The sequence below is a fragment of the Homalodisca vitripennis genome, chromosome 5, assembly GCF_021130785.1.
Source record: "Homalodisca vitripennis isolate AUS2020 chromosome 5, UT_GWSS_2.1, whole genome shotgun sequence".
NCBI lineage: Eukaryota > Metazoa > Arthropoda > Insecta > Hemiptera > Cicadellidae > Homalodisca > Homalodisca vitripennis.
In genome coordinates, this window is record NC_060211.1 from 56,040,443 (window position 1) to 56,061,828 (window position 21,386).

Below are 21,386 nucleotides of genomic sequence, written 5' to 3' on the forward strand. Positions count from 1 at the left end.
AGAAACAGTTGCACTTTCTTTAATACTAGTAAGTTATAAAACATCATAAAATAGTTCGTCTTGTAACACGTGCTAACATGACTGGAGCGTATGGATACTAACTGTTACTTGCAGCTTCTGAAACATATTTTCGCAGTATAAAAAGGATATCGTACTTAGGCAAACTCTTTCCAAATAAAATTCCTGTTAAGAGATATTCATTGCATTTCTTTCCATTTCCTTCCACCATGACCAAAAGCGCAATGTCACCAAAAGTAGTGCACAGCAGAGTCAGTCAGAACCTTGTATTTATATATAAATATTGCATTTCCAGTCATATTTTGTTTTATCACTTTTGAATGTTGAAACTTCTATTTTAAGTCTAAATTGTTGTGGTGCAGTATCATTAAATTTTATAAAGTATAAAAAAGAGATATAAATCTTTCAATTTGTAACCCTTATTAGAGTTGTTATGTATGTGTAATACGTTTTTTGCAATTACTAACTATAAATATTTACTACCCCAAATGATGACAAAGTAAATACTTATTTCTAAGGTACCTGGATTGCTTACATTATTTTATTCACTGATATGAGTTTTTGCGTATGCGTTAGTTTTATGTTATGTGTATACACCAGAGAATTAAGATTGCCGTGTTAGAGCTTTATACACACTGCTATATTTGTACTCTTATACAAGTCATAGAGTCCAGTTGTAGTTGGATTTTGGGATAGTCATTATAAATCTGGTGCATGATAGTGAGATAAACATGTTTTTGGGAACAGTGTATTGAGTAATTTTCCTCCGTATCCAGCCGAATGGGAAGGCTCTAGTACTGATACGAAAGATTCAATATTAGCATATCTCTCAGAGTATATATATCAGGTCAGCAGAAATCCTAAATTTATAATAAACGAAAAACTAAAAATACTCATACACAAATATTTTAGTTGGGTCTGCCCCCCAGTATTACATAAATAGTTCAGAAACTATTTTACCTTAATGAAAACGGTGAATCTAATGTGATTATATTAATAATTAACACACAATAATGCAATAATTTGTATCCAATCAAATGCAGAGGAATTGGAAAAAATTTGAAACCATTAATAAAAGCACTACAACCTGTTTATAAAACAATCGTGAGAAATAATATTGCAATCAGTAGATTGAAAATGAGCAGTATCATCCAGTTACCTCATCATTGTTCAAGAATAAACTATTTTGCCATGTCACTGCACAGCTCTGTCTCATGGCCCTTAAAGTTCGTGGAAATTAGTGAAATTCTAAGTATTGCAATTGTTTTTTAATTTAAATTACTAGATATTCATGTTACCTCACCGTTGTTTACTGATAAAAGGTTTCTCTATATAATATACACACTAACACTGTTCTATCCCCATTAGTCTTTAAATTTAATGAAGTTACTTAAATTATGGCAGCTAACGAACAAAATATATGGAATTTCACATAGACACTCATGTTACCTCATTAATGGTTTCTTTACACAACAACACTGCCCTAACCCCATTAGTCTTTAAATTAAAAAAATTCTACTTGAATTGTAGCACCTATACAACCCAAATATCATGGAATTTAAATGGATATTAAATATTCATTACGTTTTATTTGTTTAAAAAACTTTACATTTTTCATAGACTCATTTAAGTTGTTTCGACATGACCACCATTACGATCGCCAATGTTATTTTTATTATCTACGGATCTTCTTTGGAAACAAGGGCGATTATGTTATTTCTACAGAGAAAAAGTTTCAATAAATAAAATCGAAAGTTTTATTATATTGGAATTTACAATTAAATACTAAATGCTATTTTGTCATTAACTTTTATGACCAAAAAAATGCAATCAACTATAAATAAATTAACTTTGGATTATAGGATAAATTTATTTAGGAGGAAAAGGTAAGTATTAACTGTTTTGAACAAAGCAAGCAATAAATGTGTGTCTGAGTTGATTGAGACGGGGAAAAATTCTGTTTCTCTGTTTTGAATTCAAGAGAGGATTCAACAGTTCTCCGCCGAGGTCAATCCACACCGGCCAAATTAAGACTTTGAGAATACTTGTTAACAAAATATAAATCGCTGGCCAACACGACAGCTTGTTAGTGCCGACGGCCGGCGGTCATTACAGATTAAAAATTAGAGTTTAATATAAACATAATTAAAGAGCGTAATTGGCACTTCCTCCTGAGGGTTCTTTCACATGAAAATATAGCCCTAATTAGCCGCGGATGAATTTCGTAATTGGAAGCGTACATACATAAAGATGGTAATCAAGCAGTAATTAACACACCAGGAGGCCAGACGCCGTCATAACCATTGCCGCCTGTGGAAGAAGTGGATTCCGCTGTCGCCTGGAATGCCCCAGACCCAGGCTTTTATGATCTCGCTCTCATTTTGAATGAATGCGATTTTACAAAGATTTTTCCTTCATTATACATACGTAACTAATGGTTTTGCAACTTCCTCCTTTGAAGGACCGCTATTTATCGATATTACGTATCGAATTTTCACTAGACTTACTTGAAAAAAAAAGTCTTGTTAAATATCCTTCAATTTGGCGCCTACACCATGTATTGCTTTAGTGATACACTAAACAAAATATGAAAAGTATGTTTTTAAGGAGATTTTTTAGTTACTGTATCCAATTCAGTAATGGTTTGCTTTGACGCCTTGGTCTAGCTATTACATTGAGCAAACTCAAATATTTTTAACACCAAAAGCAAAATAAGAGCAATAATTTGTTCCATTTATCTCGAGAACACTATGAGCTAGAATATGCATTACTATCCTATAGATCCGTATCCTAAATAATACAAGTTGGTTACATATGTAAACATCATCTACTAAAAGTTTTACTTTTCTTGAATCATAAAAAATCAATTTATTTTAGCATTAAATTACATGTATGAGCGAAAGTTTAAAAATAAATGCAACATTTTAAATTTAAAGATCTTATAAACACATACCACATATTTTTAGTTTTTATTGCAAAGTTGATGTGTTTTAAATATTCAAACGATGAAGTACAAAAAGGGTTTAAGGGGGTTTTCTGAATAACTAACTAATGAAAACAAATTTGAATATGTAACGATAAATTAATATAGCTTTAAAATGAGAAATCTTAAATAATTTTACTATTAAAAGTACAGTGAATGAGCGAAAGTTTAAAAATAAATTCTACATTTTAAATGATATCTTTGAAGTAAATTATATTAATTAATACAATTAATTTAAAACTTTTTGTTGTATCATAAAAACATTCAATTTAAAAAAGATTTGATATTTGTGGGGAATTTTTAAATATTGTTCTTAAACCAGGAAATATAACTAATAGTACAAATGTACTGCCTTAGTCGAAGTAAAGGTGGATTTTACAAGTAGTTGTTATCTGGAAATGTCAAAATTAAGATGCATAGTTAGTTCATACGTTTGATTTGCACAACTCTTATGGAACAGCAACACTTAATGTAGGTACGTGAATATAATTGTTTAAAACACTTTTAAATATTTAGACTGCATTATTTTGAAATCTAACAAAAACATTTATATAGGCATACACATTCCTGTATTAAAGCTTGATTAACTTTGTGTTATAACTGTACAAATAAATGTATTGGTTTAAATTATGTATATATATATTTACATCTTCAAATTTTTATGGTTTTTGATTCTGAGGGTTATTAGAGAAAATAAAAACAATGACCGAAAATTCCGTCATGATGGTGATTGATTTCTTTGTAATCTACACAAAAAACTTATTTTACAATATCAAATAATGTTGTTGTTTTCAAACAATCCAAAATTATGTTCTCCTACTTCCACGCCCGTTTTTATGACTATTGCTTATTTACTATAACATTTTTTATAATATTTAGAAAAATATTTGTTAAACCCGGTATTATCTAGCAAGTTTTAAATTGAAGTCTTAACATTTAGCGAAAAAGGAAATAAGCCATGACAAAAAAGACCCTACTTAATCGTTTAAAGTTGTAAAAATAGTTTTTATTTCCTAAGTACAGAAAAGTTTTGACATAAAACCGAATTCGATGAAACTATATATTTTCGAGCACAAAGTTGTACACTGTAACACGAATGATTAAAACATGTATGCTACATAAAATGTTGATTGAAAATTACCTTCAACTTTAAAATTACCATCAAACAAGGAAAAGTAGTAACGTTCCTAGGTGATGAATTTTAACAAGGGTCATGCTTGAACAGGACACGTACTGTGCTCCTTGTTCGCCCACGGCTCGTTGCTCCATGACCCGCAGTTCCCCGCACTGTAGACAACAGTTCGCACCCCAACTCACGACACTTCCGCCTCAATAACTCAATCTAATTGGGTCCATTATACATTCATGTATGCTTGACGGTTCGCGCATATCGCCCCGTAAATACTTGTTAGCGGCGCGGACTCATAAACACGCCTGCGCACTGGTGACTTGGCGAGTAGCGCTGTCATCGCGCAACTAAGTGTGGGAAGAGAAGAATCAGGCGCAACATTTACAGAACCGACTGTAATCAGGCTTTCTTGAGTTTACTCACTAAACGGCAACTTTAGCCCGAAACCATTTTAATACACCATACCAAATACCTTAAAAAATAATACCATTTTAAACCACAATAACCAATACCATTTTTAATTTTTTTAATGTTTTTGTCGCTGAACTTTTTAACATTTGAATGTTACTAATTATACGGAACAGTTTTCATAAACAGTTTTCATTCTGTTGTGCCCGTCTAGGCAGTTTTTTTCTATAATTAAACATTTCAGATTTCCCCATGACTAGGTAATATATAAATTTCACACACACACACACACACACACACACACACACACACACACACACACACACACACACACACACACACACACACACACTCGCGCGTGTATACATATACAGTCTAAGTATATATCACATATTCTATGGTTACAGAATATAATCTAGTGTTTAGGTCATTGTATATTTTTCAGATTTTTATTACAATCAAAATCTTTGAAATTTATATTTATTTGAACATTTAGGTTGATTACTGTGTTTTTGTATTGGTTCATTCTGTTCATAGTTCATATTCTGTGAATTTTTACACGTTTCTGTCTAACTGATTATGGCTTGCAGGCTGCAATATATCATAACTATTTTTATATTATATTTTATATTTTTATATAATAGTGCTAGAAATCGTTTGTCCCATTGGGAACCAAAACCCCTAGAAGGTAGTCATTTTTAATTAAATCTCATTTTGATTATGTGCGAGTATTTTGCTAAAGTTTGTTATCAATTCTGGTGTTTAACATTGAAAATAAATAGACGCTACTTAAAAAAAAATAGTGTTCAGATCCTTGTATAAAGGTGTAAATTAACACCACATATAGTTCAGAAACAACAGTCAGCTAACAAAATTTGGAAAAAATATAACATACTTTTTTTTAATTAGGAGTTACATTCTAGAAATGTAAAAGTTCTAAGTGTTATATTTTGAACATTTTGCTGTTTTTGTGACAGGATATTGCATTGTGTATTTTAGTTAAAGTCCAGAGAAAAATGACAATCAAAATAATGTTATCTGAGGTATTGTGACACTGAGGTAAATGTGTCGTATCTCTAGAGTAGTTATAAATATGGAGTGTTTACATTGACACATCACAGCTGATTACTGCGGGCCTTTGGCAACTTGTCTGTGAGATTTGTCACTTTGAGTGTTGCTTTGATGTTATAAGTTTAATAATATAAACAATCGAGCCGGTGAGTAAATAAATGATTTTACATTACTAATACTAGACTTAAAACAAAGTAATATTGTGTTTTCTCGTTATATAGAAAATTATTAGTATACAATAAAATGGTTACACTCTTTATTCGTGAGAGTTTGCAGACAAAATACTAGTACTATATCAATATAAAGAAGCAAGTTACAATTTATTAGTAAAAATTGTATTTGCGTTGTACTAAAGACTGAAATAAACACTTAATATTTCTTAAGCATTAATGTTTTTTAACTGTATCGTATTATTTTATTTTATCGTGTATGACTTTTCTCTTAATGGCTGCCATTCTAATTTTTATTTTCGGCAATATAAAATCAAGAACTCTTTTCGACACAAAATGTTTGCAGATAGTCACATTCCTTAAGTTATTTTAAATTATTTAAATATTTCAGCTGATCTTCCTAAAATGTGTACACATGTTTTTTTAAGGATAATATAAAATGAAAATGTAAATAGTTTTCTAAATTAAAATTATGATTACAAATCTGCTTCAAAGTTATTAATATCAATATTTTTACGTTATACTGTCAAAATAACAGAAATAGTAACCTAGGATGGTTGATAAACTCAAATAAGGCTGTCCGTTTATGTATAACGTATGTAAGATTGCTAGAAACATTTTTACATTTTAGAAAAGCAAGGTGGAAGGTAAAGTGAACTTAGTCAAAAATTGACAATTTCTATATCCTGAAACAATGAAGCATAAGAATTTTTAAAGGTTTCAAGCATTACAACCTGAAAACCCAGTTATCTAAAAGTAACATTTATTATCATAAACCGACGATTATATTTACTAGTCAGGTACGTACATCTAAAAGATAAAGTACCCTCCCCTCCCACACAAGGACTACTGGAGAAGCTCTTTAAAACTATAACGCCCTTCCAGTCGTGTACCCCCTTACCTTATATGCAAACGCATTTAAACAATTAATATTTATACCTAGAAATATTTTAAAAGATTTATTTACCAAGGAATCTTTGAAATACCAAACATACTAAAATACAAAAAGCACTAATGAGTTATTAGATCTAATAATCTTGTATAATATCTTGTTAAAAAAATTCGGAATACGTCAAGAAAAATGGGTACAATGTTAAATATTCCTATTAACTGAGAAGCGTTAAATCCTATTCGATATATTTTACTATATTTATTGAATATTTATATATTTTAAAAAATAAGTTCATAGGTGGTCATAGAGTGGAGTGATTTTCGAGATCACCTGGTTTCTGGACTTTCCTTCCAACTAGTTGGTTCGTTAGCCCTCTACATGTTACAGTCGTCAAGAATACTCCAGTTTTGACTAGCTACTCACAGCCTCTGGAACTAACCTATCTCTATCTATGGCTTAGAAGTCTTAAATTGTATAGGACAACTATCAAATACTATTCGGTAAAAGGAGATTGACGGAAAATTTTATATTAAAACATAAATAAGCATAATACGTATTTTGGAATTGACACTCTTGTAAAACACAATGGTATTTCCAAATATGTGTTGTGTAAAACCTGTGAGTATTGGTATATTGAATAAATGTACATATTGATGTGTGAATTATTTATGTCACGTAAAAGTGGAAAAGTTGATAGCCTTGATACAGTACAGTTTTGGATTAAGATAGAAGTCTTTTTATCTTGTTTCCGTTATAGATAGTAATGTCAATTGAAAGTAGAAGGTAGAGTGATATCGCTAATCAGAAAAAATTGCGCAGTTTTCGTATTCTGGTAGAAGTGGTCTCTTACGATAACATTGTATCAACATTTTTAACGTGGAAAAAGTCCAAAAAATATTTCATTTATTATATATTCCATGCTGCAGCAAAGCATGCATTTTTTAGGTCCTGCATTATATTCACCCCATTGAATAGCTATATAAACACAAAGGGCAATATTATGTATGAATCTGCTATAACTAATTTCTTAAGGAGTTTTTATACATTAGATGTAAGTGACCATTTATTTATAGTGGGAGTGTTGTATATTGCATTATTAAGATGTATGTATTTTCAATTAAAACTTTGAAATAGGAATAACAGTGTTTTGAATTAGTTTTAATACAAATATTTTGTGATTTTTTAAACAATCTTTTACATTTTAGGAGAGGTGGGGAGGTGTTGAAAGGCCCATATAAAAATGTAAGTTTGCAAAATATTTCAACATTCTTAGAACCAAAATGCTTCTATTATATTAAATTATACAATACTAAATACGTATTAATGTTAATAATATCAATGTTAAGGTTTTAGTGCATTTATTCAGTTTTTTTATATCTAAAGTTTGCATATCTTTCTAAGTGGGTTCACAAAAGCCGAAGTTACATATATATAAAATTGAAGTTTTTGGTCTCGTTATGGTTTTAATTGCTAAGCATAGTTATGGTTTTATAGAATAGATTAAGCGATAGGTTGTCTTTATATTTAATAAGGATGAATGTAACTTATATAAACATTTTACCTTTATATAAAATATCGTTTTATTGGTTGAATAAAATAATAAGTTAATCAAAATGTATCGGAACAAAGATATACGTAAGCCAAGCGATAATGAAATGAGAGCAAATACTACGCTTCCTTCGACTAATTTAGAAAAAGAGTAAAATACACTCATTTTAACACTTTTTGAGGTTATATAAAGATAAAGAGTAACTTTTCCATGAAGACTTAAAATGTTCCTTCCTGGTAGTGTTTTTATTTATTTACTCTTGTTTTAATTCCTTGTTTGTTTTGCCATCTCACTTCCGGGCACTATTGGTATTACAGGAGACAAGACACAACACTTACCAGCTGTTTACTGCCGTCTTTTCGCTTCGCAATGAGGTTACAGCATCGGTGCGCGGCTCTGAAGCTCTCGATGGAGAGAAAGCTTTCTTTTTGCATATCGGTGTAGTGCAAGAATATCATTGTAGCGCAGTCTGTTCAGGTGGTTAGTCCTACTCTCAGTTAATACTAGTTTAATATCAGTCTTTATCCTTATCTCAGTCCGTGTGTCATTTTATTTATTTATACGCGTAACCTTATTTTAGTCCTAATCCTAATCTCGGACCTAGCTCTAATCAGTCCCTGCGTCCTTAATATTTGAGTCTACGTTTAACGTCTTATTAAAGTTAATTTAAACGTATAAAAGAAATAATTTATCATAAAGTACTTATATTTTTTTGGTTGAATCTAATATTACCACTGAAATAAATAAATTTAGTTGTTTTATTTTTGACCTTTTGTTATATTAAATGAGTTTGTTTACTAAATTAACTTAAGAAAATGAATAGAGGTTAATTTTAGCTGATTTTCCTCGAGGTTAATCGAAGAAACTGTTAATTTTAGCTGTTTGTTACATTTAAACAGTAAAATATAATATTCTTCTTATTGATTTATGTGTTTTTTGAATAAAGTATTATTTGTAGTAAGAAAAAGTGTGATTTTAGTAGGAAATGTTGTGTACTGTTACAGATCAACGAAGATGTCCTTCTTCACCAGTTCCACACTTGTGGACATCTGCTTGGCACTTGCTGGGTTGGCATATCTCGTCTACTGGTTCGCCACAAACAATAACGAGTATTGGAGCAAGAGGGGAGTGCCCAACGTGAAGAGGGGTTTACTAATGCAATCAATAATAGGGAAAAAATCTCAAAATGAAGCTATCCAAGAACTGTACTACACGTTTAAGGGTGAAAGGTACGGGGGATTTTTTCACGCCAAGCGCCCCGTACTCATGGTCCGAGACCCGGATTTGATCCATAGAATTATGGTGAAAGATTTCACCAGTTTCCAAGATAGAGGATTTCACGGTGGATCGAACGACCCTGTCACTTCTAGTCTTTTCAGTTTGAAAGGCCAAGAGTGGAGATCTCTTCGCTACAAACTGACTCCAACATTTTCGGCTGGGAAGATGAAGGGCATGTTCGACCAACTGTGTAAATGTGGGGATGGCATGATTGAAAATATAAAAACGCTTGCTCGTGAAAATGAAGACGTGGAGTGTAAACAGTTCCTAGGTTCATTCACTCTGGACGTAATCGCAAGTGTCGCTTTTGGGCTTGAGTTCAAACCGGGCAGTCCGGAGTTTAACGATTTCGTATCGACCGTGAACAGAATTCATAAAAATCAGTCCCCCCTTAAATTCATAAAAATAGCACTTTTGAATATATTTCCAAAGCTGAGTGGACTAATTGGCGCCAGACCGTTTCCCAAAGAGGTTGGCGATTACTTTATCAATCTGACGCAATCTACTTTGAGATACCGAAAAGAGAACAACATCATGAGGAACGACTACTTCCAACTTCTGATGACCTTGAAAGAGCAAGAAGAGAGTGGGAAGGATGTTGGTTTAACTACAGATCCTAGTGAAGACGATACAGTTGTAAACCAAATGCAATTTACTGGTAAAGACTCGTCACAGTCAAAATCAAAAAGTAAGTATGGTTTGGAAAATCCTTTCCATTTGAGCTCATTTTATGAGTATATTAAGATTATTTGCATTTAAAAATTGTATGCTTTAATGTCTAGTTAGTTTTTGTTATAACATTTTATTACTGGAAATATTTCTATTTTAACGGGATGGACTCGTGTATAGTCGGCAAATATCATTCTTGCTGTCAGCAAATATTTTTGTTAGAACTTTAACTATGATATTTTTTCAAATAAAATAAGAACAAATTAAAATAAAGAGTGACAATTGACTAAAGTTTAAATGTATACGATAGTGAACTGAGAAATTAATTCTCAGTACATATATTTGATAAATTCTTTTCAGGGTTGATTAATTATTCAGATTTATTTTAACAGCACTTTTTAATTAATCTAAGATCTGAGAAAAACACGATTTGTACAATGTGCAACGACTGTAACGATGCTACCGAAAAAAGACTTTATTACCTTACTTAATGTGTATTAATTAAATAGCGTTAAACACCCAGCTAAGTACTAAATATCTTAACTCTTTTCGAAAATTTAAATACTATCGAGGCATTGTTTTTTGAATACTTCATAATATACAAGTTATATATTGTTAGTGTGTATCTGAACAGTGTTCTCGGATGTGGCTATCAGTGCCAATACCTTTGTCTTCTTATCGGCCGGCACTGAGTCCACTTCTAGCATCATCAGCATGATCCTTTATGAGCTGAGTCAGCACCAGGATATTCAGCAGCGTCTGCAGCGTGAGGTTGACTCTGCACTGAAGAGTCAAGGAGGTTGGAGCTATCAGACCATAAAGGACATGACATACTTGGATCAGATTGTCCAAGGTGAGGTAGTTGTCCTTATTCATTTGTTTTATTTCTGAGAGACACAGATATACGTAAAGAAGTGCAGAATAAATAACGTTTTTTAAATAAATTCATAACAATTTACTTCAATATACGACATATATAAGTTTAGTAAAGAATGTATAAATATTAAAACATAAATTTGTTTGAAATAATATCTCCGTTACAAAAAGAAATTCTAAATTTAGAGTTTATATCATCATTTTGATCTATTTGTAAGTACAAATTGTTTAATACTATCGTGTAATCGTAGATTGAACAAGTATGTAGAATCCAGAAGGGTGTGTTGGTGTACATCCCCCACTATTCTCTACAGAGTGATCCAGAGAATACAGTCGTATACTAAGCCTGAACTGTACAATCCCACCTAACTTGTCTGTATGTTGTAGAGGCACAACGCTTGTACCCAAGCTTCGTAATCCTGAATTGTACAATTTAGGTTTAATTGCTTTTAATTTACAAACTAGAATATTGCTTTGTACTTAAATAATGGCTGCTTAATATTAGGCTTCACGTATGGATATGAAACATTACAAAACTTATGTTACAACTAAGAATGAATCTACTTTGGCCGCTAAGTGCTTGACTGACTTGTCTGTATGTTGTAGAAGCACAACGCTTGTACCCAAACTTCGTAAACTTGCAGCGAGTGTGTGTCCAGGACTACATTGTCCCAGTCTCTGACCTGGTCATAGAGAAGGGTGTGTTGGTGTACATCCTCCACTATTCTCTACAGAGTGATCCAGAGAATACAGTCGTATACTAAGCCTGAACTGTACAATCCCACCTAACTTGTCTGTATGTTGTAGAGGCACAACGCTTGTACCCAAACTTCGTAAACTTGCAGCGAGTGTGTGTCCAGGACTACATTGTCCCAGACTCCGACCTGGTCATAGAGAAGGATGTGTGGGTATACATCCTCCACTATTCTCTACAGAGTGATCCAGAGAATACAGTCGTATACTAAGCCTGAACTGTACAATCCCACCTAACTTGTCTGTATGTTGTAGAGGCACAACGCTTGTACCCAAACATCGTAAACTTGCAGCGAGTGTGTGTCCAGGACTACATTGTCCCAGACTCTGACCTGGTCATAGAGAAGGGTGTGTTGGTGTACATCCCCCACTATTCTCTACAGAGTGATCCAGAGAATACAGTCGTATACTAAGCCTGAACTGTACAATCCCACCTAACTTCTTTGTATGTTGTAGAGGCACAACGCTTGTACCCAAACATCGTAAACTTGCAGCGAGTGTGCGTCCAGGACTACATTGTCCCAGACTCCGACCTGGTCATAGAGAAGGATGTGTTGGTGTACATCCCCCACTATTCTCTACAGAGTGATGCATAGAATACAGTCGTATACTAAGCCTGAACTGTACAATCCCACCTAACTTCTCTGTATGTTGTAGAGGCACAACGCTTGTACCCAAACTTCGTAAACTTGCAGCGAGTGTGCGTCCAGGACTACATTGTCCCAGACTCCGACCTGGTCATAGAGAAGGATGTGTTGGTGTACATCCCCCACTATTCTCTGCAAAGGGATCCGCAGTACTATCCCGACCCTGAGCTGTTCAAGCCTGAGAGGTTTGATGACAACAACTTCAAGCCGAGCTCAACGTACATGCCTTTCGGTGACGGTCCTAGGATATGTATAGGTACTATGAGTCTTACTAAGAAAGCGAAATATCTTAATTTTTATCTAAAGGTGCCATTACATATTTTGTATAAACATTTTTAAATGCAAAATTTTTAAATAGTTATGCTGTGTTAAGCTTACAAGTTTGTTATTAAGATATTGATATCTAAATTATGTTGTCTCTTAATGTTGTAATATTGTTTAGGCATTTCGATGCATTGCGTTAAATTAAAAACAACCATTTTTCAAATTGTAAAATTTTAAAAGAATGATAATGAATGGAATTTAAACCGATGTTCAGTAAAAATTCATTGTTGAAAGTAAGACTAGAAGGGAAAGTATGGTTTGGAACAAACAAATAATTGGTACAACCCCTTCAGTGCCCAAGTGTGAGGGGGCCCCAACGTAATCATTAAATCAATACTTTGAGTTCAATTATAGCTAACAGATTTCAACCTCACATGGTTTCTAAGGTTAAGTATGTTTTGTGATGTTGCTAATAATTCTAAGAGAATGTAAGAACCGATATATTCCTGCGTGTTTCAGCTATGAGGTTTGCGCTGATGGAGGTGAAGACTTGTATCGCGAAGATTATGTCCGAGTTCACAGTGAAGCTCAGCTCCAAGACTAAACTGCCACTTCAGATGAAGCGCCGAACTCTCACACCCACAGTTGAGGGCGGAATCTGGCTAAACTTTGAAAAAAGAAAATCTTCCAAATAAAATATCTTTCAAGTGGTTGATTCTTTTTACATTTACTTAATATTTAATTACACAACTTTGTACTTATATAGACCACTTGAAGACTGTATTTTCTAATATTAATATCTTAAAGTCATTTCTCAACATAATATGCTAAAGTGAAGAATTACAAATACAACTCTCATTTCTAAAAATGATAGTTAATTATAAGCTAAAATAATTTGAAAGGTGTGAATATGAATAAATCTATTAACTGCTCATGATTCATCCCAGTTTATGGGATGACAAGTTTAAAAAATGAAAAATAAAGAAATTAATAGAGCCAGCTTGTATTTATTATGACGTCTCGAAATCGCATGATTAATAATAGTGTTATGTTCTCTGTAGAAGAAATTTAAAAAAGAAAAAACACGCTTGAGGAATAGAACCAACAAGCATAGCAACTAAATTTTCTTCAAATAATTTTAAAGAAATATTAGGTACTGAAAACAAATTCGTAAGCAAATATTATTTCAAATACAAGGTTAAAATTCACATTGGAATTCATCTTAGCACATTTTAGCGAAAAAATGTTGTAAATATTGTAATAGTAATATAAATAAACCGAATGTCATAGATAAGATAACATGCTTAAAAATTCACATAACAAAATATCAATAGAGAAATTCTAAATATTACCGAGAAAGATAATTTTAACAGATATTTATTTGTTTATTTATTTAAGAAAAAATAGATTTAAGAAGACACATATCCTAAAATTTTAAACATATTTATTAATATACACGTCCTTTTTCTTCATTTACTTCACCTTCGCTCGTTAGACAATATTTATGCTCCTGTGCAGTGCCATCGCATAAGTTCATTCTCTCCAGGCTGAACTTAACACAGACAGTCGGGTATCACTTAACTATACTTTTGAATGGCAGTCTATTACCGCATTTTTTGACCTTTTGGTATTTTAAGATGGTAGTTTTTAATAAACTACCAGCTATGGTTAATTAACTTAAAGCTATGGTTTTTGTAATATAAAACGATGTCAAATGTCCGAAACTCCTTTAGTGCAATCTAGTATTCTTCATATTCAATATAATTTTGTGTAATGAGTAAAAAGGACTTTATTAAAGGTGTCAGTTATCTCAGGTTTTAACGATGATATTTCTGTATGGGCCTCGTATAATAAATTACTATACATTCTGTCAATTTCGATTTAGAAAATAGTTCTGAAATACTAATATTTAAATGTTAATGTTTAAACTTACTAATATTTTACCTAAAATCTATCAAATGACGAAGAATGTCAAAAATTAAGTATTCATTCAATAATGGTTATGTGAAGGTTATTATCTTGTTCAAGTTCGGCAGGAGGTGATTTTGGATATTCTTTAATTTTCATTCATATAATTATTTCTATTTATGCTATATACTTGTTTTAATCAGAAAGTCTGTGAAGTTGTTTGGATGTCTAGATGTTTGGACGTTTGTTACTCAATTACACAAAACCTAGTGGACGAAATTAGGCATGTACATTACTTAAATAATAGAATAAAACATAGGCATATTTTTTGTACGAAATATCATTAAGAAGGACTTCACAAAAATATATATGTATTTACTGTAAAGATATGCATTATTTTTTAAAGCCGATAGAGTCACACACACGCAATGTTATATTACTTTGTATTTACATGAATAAATATCACCTGTCGTTGTGTGATACATATAGTAATGACACATGGTATTACCTAACTTTTATTATATATGCCAGCGGTGACGAATTAGTTCTAGATTTTACTTACTGAAATATTTTGCTAATTTGTACATGCAGGGTACTTGAATTTGGTTTCCTTAGACATTATGAGACAGCATATCTACAGTAACTGAAGGAAACAAATCTGTGGGACTGGGTTATCATGACTCAACAAATCATTCGCTCCGTTACTACAATTTGAGGAAAAAAGCTGTCGCAATGAATACATGACCAAAAAACAGTGTGAAAAGTTCATGTCTATGTGTAGACCACATAGGTTTGTCCACACATTATCTCAAATGCTGTACAGTGTAGAGACCAGTTATGTCTATTGAGGTTCGGATTTTTCATTTTACCTCTAAGACTCGAAGTGGAATACAAGCGCGTAAGTGGACAAATGTTAGTCGTAGTGTGCTTCTCAGTCCCAAATTATGTACAATTTATATATGCCTGTAATATGCCCCAGAAATTATACTGGAAAACAATAACTCTTTTATTAGTAAGAATAAATAATCATTTGTTTGATATTCTTCACTTCGAACCAATATAACCAAATTCATTTCGAAATTGTTTCAAGCTACAACGAGTGTTTAATTTAGAACCCTATTAGAACATACTTAAAGACTTTTGAAAGCGTACATAGCGTATTTTAAAATCCAGGCAATCAACCAGATTGTCTAAAGAAAACTAAATCTGCATTCCTTATTATAACTCAAAAATGTTATTTCTTTTTCACGACATAAAAATATTCTACATGACAGCTGATGAAAATATGTTGTTTATGATATCCATTTGTTTAGTCTATTATTATATTATTGTTTCCACAATTTATATATATATTGCTTTTCGATGCAAAAGAGCAAACTCTATTTAACGTCACAAATATAATTAATTGGAACGGGAAATGTTCCTACAATTGCAAAAACCTGAAATAAAATTATTCACAATTTTGCATAACCTCTAATCCTCTTAACTACTAACGGTGAAAAATGTGTACCTGGGACATAATATATGACTAATTCCATTTTAAAAATATAGGGTTCCATCGTATTACATCACTATTGCTTTCACTAAGATATCTACGGACTTTCTCCACTTAGTTTCTATAGTTCAAGTATTACTGAAATCGTGGGAGCTGTACTTTGAAACATACATATATCTTCATTGCCATATGGAAGCAAAGTTTTGTAACTATTTTATTCAACGAAGATTGTTTAATGCTTTTGGGTAGTCAATAGCCGCACGTTGTAGGGTTTAAGTGCCTGCAGGCATTAAGTTTTGTACGCCTGAGGAAGAGGGTGGATTTCAATTTTCGAAGCTTATTGTTATACATTTTGTAACATATAACGATGAAAAATGTACACAATCCTATAATCTCTTCTAACCATCTATCGTTAAAACATTTTATTAAATAAATAACAACAATTATGTTATATTCATTTAACTAAAAGTTTCTTAATTTCAGGTATAGGGAAACATTTTTCTCTATATATTTTTTAACAGTTACTCAAATAAAACAAGTTTGCATATACATTTGAACTATGTGAGGTTTAATTTCAGATTACATGCGAAGTGAGACGTGATTGCATTAGCAAGAAACCGTTTATTTATTGTAATCTATTCAATCAATTTTCAAAGTGCTGATTCGTGTCAGATAGTATTTCATGTATTTGACGTAGTTGTTACTGCAGCATGACAGAGAGCGCTGGCCAACTTACTAATGATTTCAGCAATCTTGTTTTCGTTCGGTAAAGAAACGTCTAAATTGGCGTTTTATTTCAAAGGAAAAAGAAAACTCTTTCTTAATGGGCGAAGACGGCATTAAAAGGCGGAAAGGAAAGGGGGAGGTCTTAACGTGCTAACACTATTACCTCGGAATGACTGAGCGTCCGCCTCGGTACAAATTAGAGACCATCTCCGGCGCCAGCGGAGACCACCCTGTCAGACGGGCATTAACAACCCGTCACAACCCGACCTAGGGTATAAACATCCAACCCCGTCACTGGGACAGTGGCACAAAAACAGTAAGCACAGGCCGTGTTTATATAAACATATAACTCTGTTGATGATAATTTAAACACGTTTTATGACCTGGGAACCTCTGTCGGGCCACTATTTAGGTTTGTTTCTCAGAAATTACACAAAAATTTACTCCACTGTATATCAAGGACGTAGCCAAAGAAAGGGTCCAAGGGGTCCAAACCCCTCAAATTTTAAAATTTTCGATTACTTTTTTAATAATCAATTATTACTATTTATATAATTCCGTATTACTGACATGTACTGCTGAAAGATCGTTCTCAACAAAGAAATGAATCAAGAACTTTTTAAGGAACAAATTGAGACCCTACACTCAATCCAATACGGTAAAATACCAGTTGTCTAGAACCCCAAAAAGGTTTTCCTGGCTACGCTCTTGCCGTGTGTAAGTGTTTCTTACAAAATCCCTGTTTAAATAACAAAAATAAAGACGTTTATGTTTTTTATGTAACAACTTTTGTAATGTGAATGTTGTTTAGTTCCATTTCACCTTCCTCTTAGTGCAGCGCCTGGAATCTGATACTGTCGCAGTCTTGCCTCCTGGAAACTGGATCATGTTAGTCTAAAGAGATCCAAAAAATTCGGCGACGAAGAAGCTCATGTTTAACTACTTACATTGTCTCAACACCTAGACAGTGTAATCTAGGTGAAAGGATGTTTAAGACAAGATCGTAAAGCATAGAGGAGTAGTTTTAAACAAGCAACGTATCTATGGTGGGCAGGGTTGATTCAATGTAAATGTGAGTTTAGCTCCAGTTCACATTATCCACCCCATCATAGCTACTTCAACTGTATAGGAACTACTATTTTTTGCATGACAATGTTTTTTTTTTGTAAACTGTAAAAATTATATCCAAATGTTAATCCAGAACATTTATGTACTTTGAACATCCAATTTAAAATCTCAGCGTGTTAGCTAAGTTTCAATAACAGGTAACAAGAATAAGTGCGAAGAACTTAAAGATTTAGGTATATCCATAATTTCTTATCTACTTCCAGATTTACATATATACTCCATTAGTGTTAAAAATAGATTAGATATCTTATTATACAATGTGTATAGCGGACGTATAAAATATTTTATTTGAACTATTTTAAGACTACAGGATGCCAAAAGTAATGTCTGTTAATTTTAGGACTGTACGGAAAGACCACCTTATCGGGAACATTAACAATGTTATATGCGCCTTTCTTATTATAATAAATATTGAAAGTCCAATTTTAAAAACGAAATGAATGTTAAGAAACGTCCTTGTAATAAATACAGCATTTGATTTCATTTCCTTTGTAAAACAGACAAAATAAAAATAAACATACTATATACAATAAGTGACTTACCTTAGAAATGCATGTTTTAATTGAAAGTTGCATTACGAAATATTAAAATGTATTACTCATTATTACATGTCAGGCTATATCTATGTGCTAAGTCCACACAATATTGCAGAATTGTTAAATTGGTCAGTTCATAAAATCTCTTAATATATTTTAAAATTATTTAGATTATTTATAGTTTTCAAACTGAAGATATTTCAAAGCATTCAAGAGAGTTCAGTTTGTGTTGTAATTCAACTTTTCACTTGTTTGCTTAACTGTGCAATGTAGATGTTATAACAATTTACCGGAATTACTTTAATTTTAAGGTTATACAACTGTATTAGAAGTCAGGTTTGTTGCAATGGGAAGAAGATATGTGAATTATTTTAGGTACTAAACCTTACAGATCAGATGTTAAACGGTGAGCAGTGAAACAATGAAAAAAGTTCGTTTTGAGCTTTTTTGGGATCTTTTGTCACGAACATGACTCGATTTTCCAGGAGTCAAGTCTGCGACAGCGTCAGATTCCAGACGTTGCACTAAGAGGAAAGAACTGGGGCGAAACTCAGCATTCACATTGAATCAACCCTTTCCACTTTATGTGTTATGTGTATCTCACAGTTGATATCTATCTTTCCTTTTCGAGCACAGAAGAACCATTGTTATGGAACGCTATACATTTTCGTAGTGGAAAAGAACAAAGAATAGACATGCTCGCTTTCATCTCAGTAAGATGGGTTATTTCTCATGGTTGGCAGGAATTACAGACAGAAACGTTATAATGGTCCACCCAAATAGTAACTGACAGAACCTTTGAGGTGACAAAGACAATATGGATAAGGTAAAATAGTGTGTTCGAAGAGAGTAAAATCCAAAAGGCCACCACCAGCCTGTACCCAGCTGTAGACCAGTCGGACTCAAAGCGTTATTATCAGTACTCCATGATTAATTAGAATCTCTGTCTGTACAAAGCTGGCTGTCGTGTTGTAAGGAGGTCTGTGGTGGTGTGGGGGAGGGGGTGACGTGGTGGTTAGTCTCTTGATGGGTAGCAGCCAGTCGAGACGCCTTGAACACTTCTTTGTGATGCTGGGTTTTAATCAATGAAACGTCTACTTCCTGGCCCTTTGTCGGCGAGCTGGAGGTGCTAATGGCTGGGGACGTCAAATAAACAGGACAGCCCTGACAAAGCGCAGGAACCGCGCCCGGCTGGCACCCTGCTACTGCCTGTCACATGCACTTCACCTGCTGTCCTGCCGCTGTGCACACAACTAATTTATATTCAGAGCCCAATTTGCTCTCATACTACATTACGTCATGTCGAGTAGCAGTGCCGATGTAACGATGCAGTTTCTGTTGTAATTTTGAACTTTGGAAATGCAGCAGGACTTCATAAGTCGAGATAACAAGAGAAAGATTACACGTACAATTTAAATTGAAATTGAAATAGCTGTTAAAAATGTGAAAAGACGGATAGTGGAAAGGAAAGTTGTACGTAAAACAATGTGTTTATTTTTGCTAAATAGCACAGAATAAAATACGTCTCCATAGAACTGTTTCATTGATGATGAATGATTTTATATATCAGAATCTTAGATATTTTCACATTTGTATGTTACATAAGTAGAACACTGTTTTTGAGGACAGGAGTCCTCTTCCTCATATACAAAAAATATAATAATTAGAAATAAGGTTATTCTATTACTACATAGGCGATGAACTCGACTAAGCTACATTTAACAACAGATTAGCATTTCAACAGAGCAAATTTCGTCCCACTACACATGAAACCACGACATACTTCTGCTAACAGAGCAAACCGCTGATGACTGAAAATAAAGAAATCTTGGAAGTTTACATTGTGCAATGGTATACTAAAATATGATGTAACACTCTTCGATTATAACACACACAGCGTAATAGCTAACGGTTACACGAGGAGGACCCAAATGGGAACACTAAGTTATAATTGTACTATAAAAGAAGTATTGTTAATCTAGGATATAGGTGGCAATTAAATATTTATACTTATAACTCATAGCCATTGAATTTCGCTGCGAGTGTTCCGTTACGATTCTGCATAAACTCTTTTAAAATGCACTATCTTTTTGAAACGTTGGTTACGTCAATGAATACATGTAGTAATACAACAGTGATATAAATTTTTTGCTGTAGTCAATAGATCTTGCTAAAAGGCAGTAGAATACATTTGGACCTATCGCTAATTTCTCTAAAGAACGGAAAATTTATTTAAGTTAATAATTAAAGGTAAGTTTAGAGTTTTTGTAGGTGCATATCGAAAAACCTTTTTTATGCACTCTAACACCAGATACTGATTTATAGCTTTTTCTGTTACAATTTCGTTTCTACAATACAAACACTGAGTAACATCATTTTAAACTTTTTATTAGTTACTAACACGTAATTAATTTCATTATATTCAGTAATATTTTTTAAATTTACTTCTAACACAAGAAGAGATTAACCATTGTTTGTCTTTCTCCTTTTAAACTGATAAATAAGCGTCTATTAAAAAAAATAGGAGGCATGAACATGATATTACGAATGTACTGGCGAAATCAAACCTACGCACAAAAGCTATGTACGCCATCATATTAAGTCATGTGACTATTAGATCTGCCAATTTAGTCTCTAGAAATTCGATTACGTTTCCGATTTAATAACGCTATTAACAAGCCTAGCTCTCAGTTACAAGAGGGCTTCAAATCTCGTATCAGATTAAAACCATTAATACGAACCATAAATAAAACAAGAGAACAGTATTGACATGAACTATGTAGCACTGGCATGGATTGCAGCCTCAGACCTATTACAAGCAGAGACGATGACTTTACCAATAGTATAAAGAGGTAAGTTGGTTCAATACGAGGTATAGTTATTTAC

The 21,386-nt window shown here is 32.8% G+C and overlaps 1 protein-coding gene across 6 annotated transcripts; it reads left to right on the plus strand.

Moving 5' to 3' along the window:
* Positions 1 to 5,633: 5,633 nt before the first annotated feature.
* Positions 5,634 to 13,703, plus strand: LOC124362233 (cytochrome P450 6a2-like). 6 transcript variants are annotated; one of them, XM_046816566.1, is made up of 7 exons: positions 5,634 to 5,755; positions 7,877 to 7,913; positions 9,225 to 10,186; positions 10,802 to 11,020; positions 12,253 to 12,359; positions 12,561 to 12,699; positions 13,227 to 13,703. In XM_046816566.1, the coding sequence occupies exons 3-7, from the start codon at positions 9,235 to 9,237 to the stop codon at positions 13,400 to 13,402; spliced, it is 1,593 nt and encodes a 530-aa protein (XP_046672522.1). In that variant the 5' UTR covers positions 5,634 to 5,755; positions 7,877 to 7,913; positions 9,225 to 9,234; the 3' UTR covers positions 13,403 to 13,703. The 6 variants fall into 6 exon arrangements, with proteins under 6 accessions (XP_046672522.1, XP_046672518.1, XP_046672523.1 ...); XM_046816565.1 differs by lacking the exon at positions 12,253 to 12,359 and adding an exon at positions 8,538 to 8,700 and having other exon boundaries at positions 5,659 to 5,755; positions 12,454 to 12,699; XM_046816562.1 differs by lacking the exon at positions 12,253 to 12,359 and having other exon boundaries at positions 12,454 to 12,699.
* Positions 13,704 to 21,386: the final 7,683 nt, after the last annotated feature.

Excerpts from the sequence above, each read along its gene's own strand:
- LOC124362233 (XM_046816566.1), top strand. The coding sequence starts at position 9,235 with ATGTCCTTCTTCACCAGTTCCACACTTGTGGACATCTGCTTGGCACTT. Across the intron at positions 11,021-12,252 it reads CTTGGATCAGATTGTCCAAG|AGGCACAACGCTTGTACCCA; the intron begins GTGAGGTAGTTG and ends TGTATGTTGTAG. Across the intron at positions 12,360-12,560 it reads AGAAGGATGTGTTGGTGTAC|ATCCCCCACTATTCTCTGCA; the intron begins ATCCCCCACTAT and ends GTGTTGGTGTAC.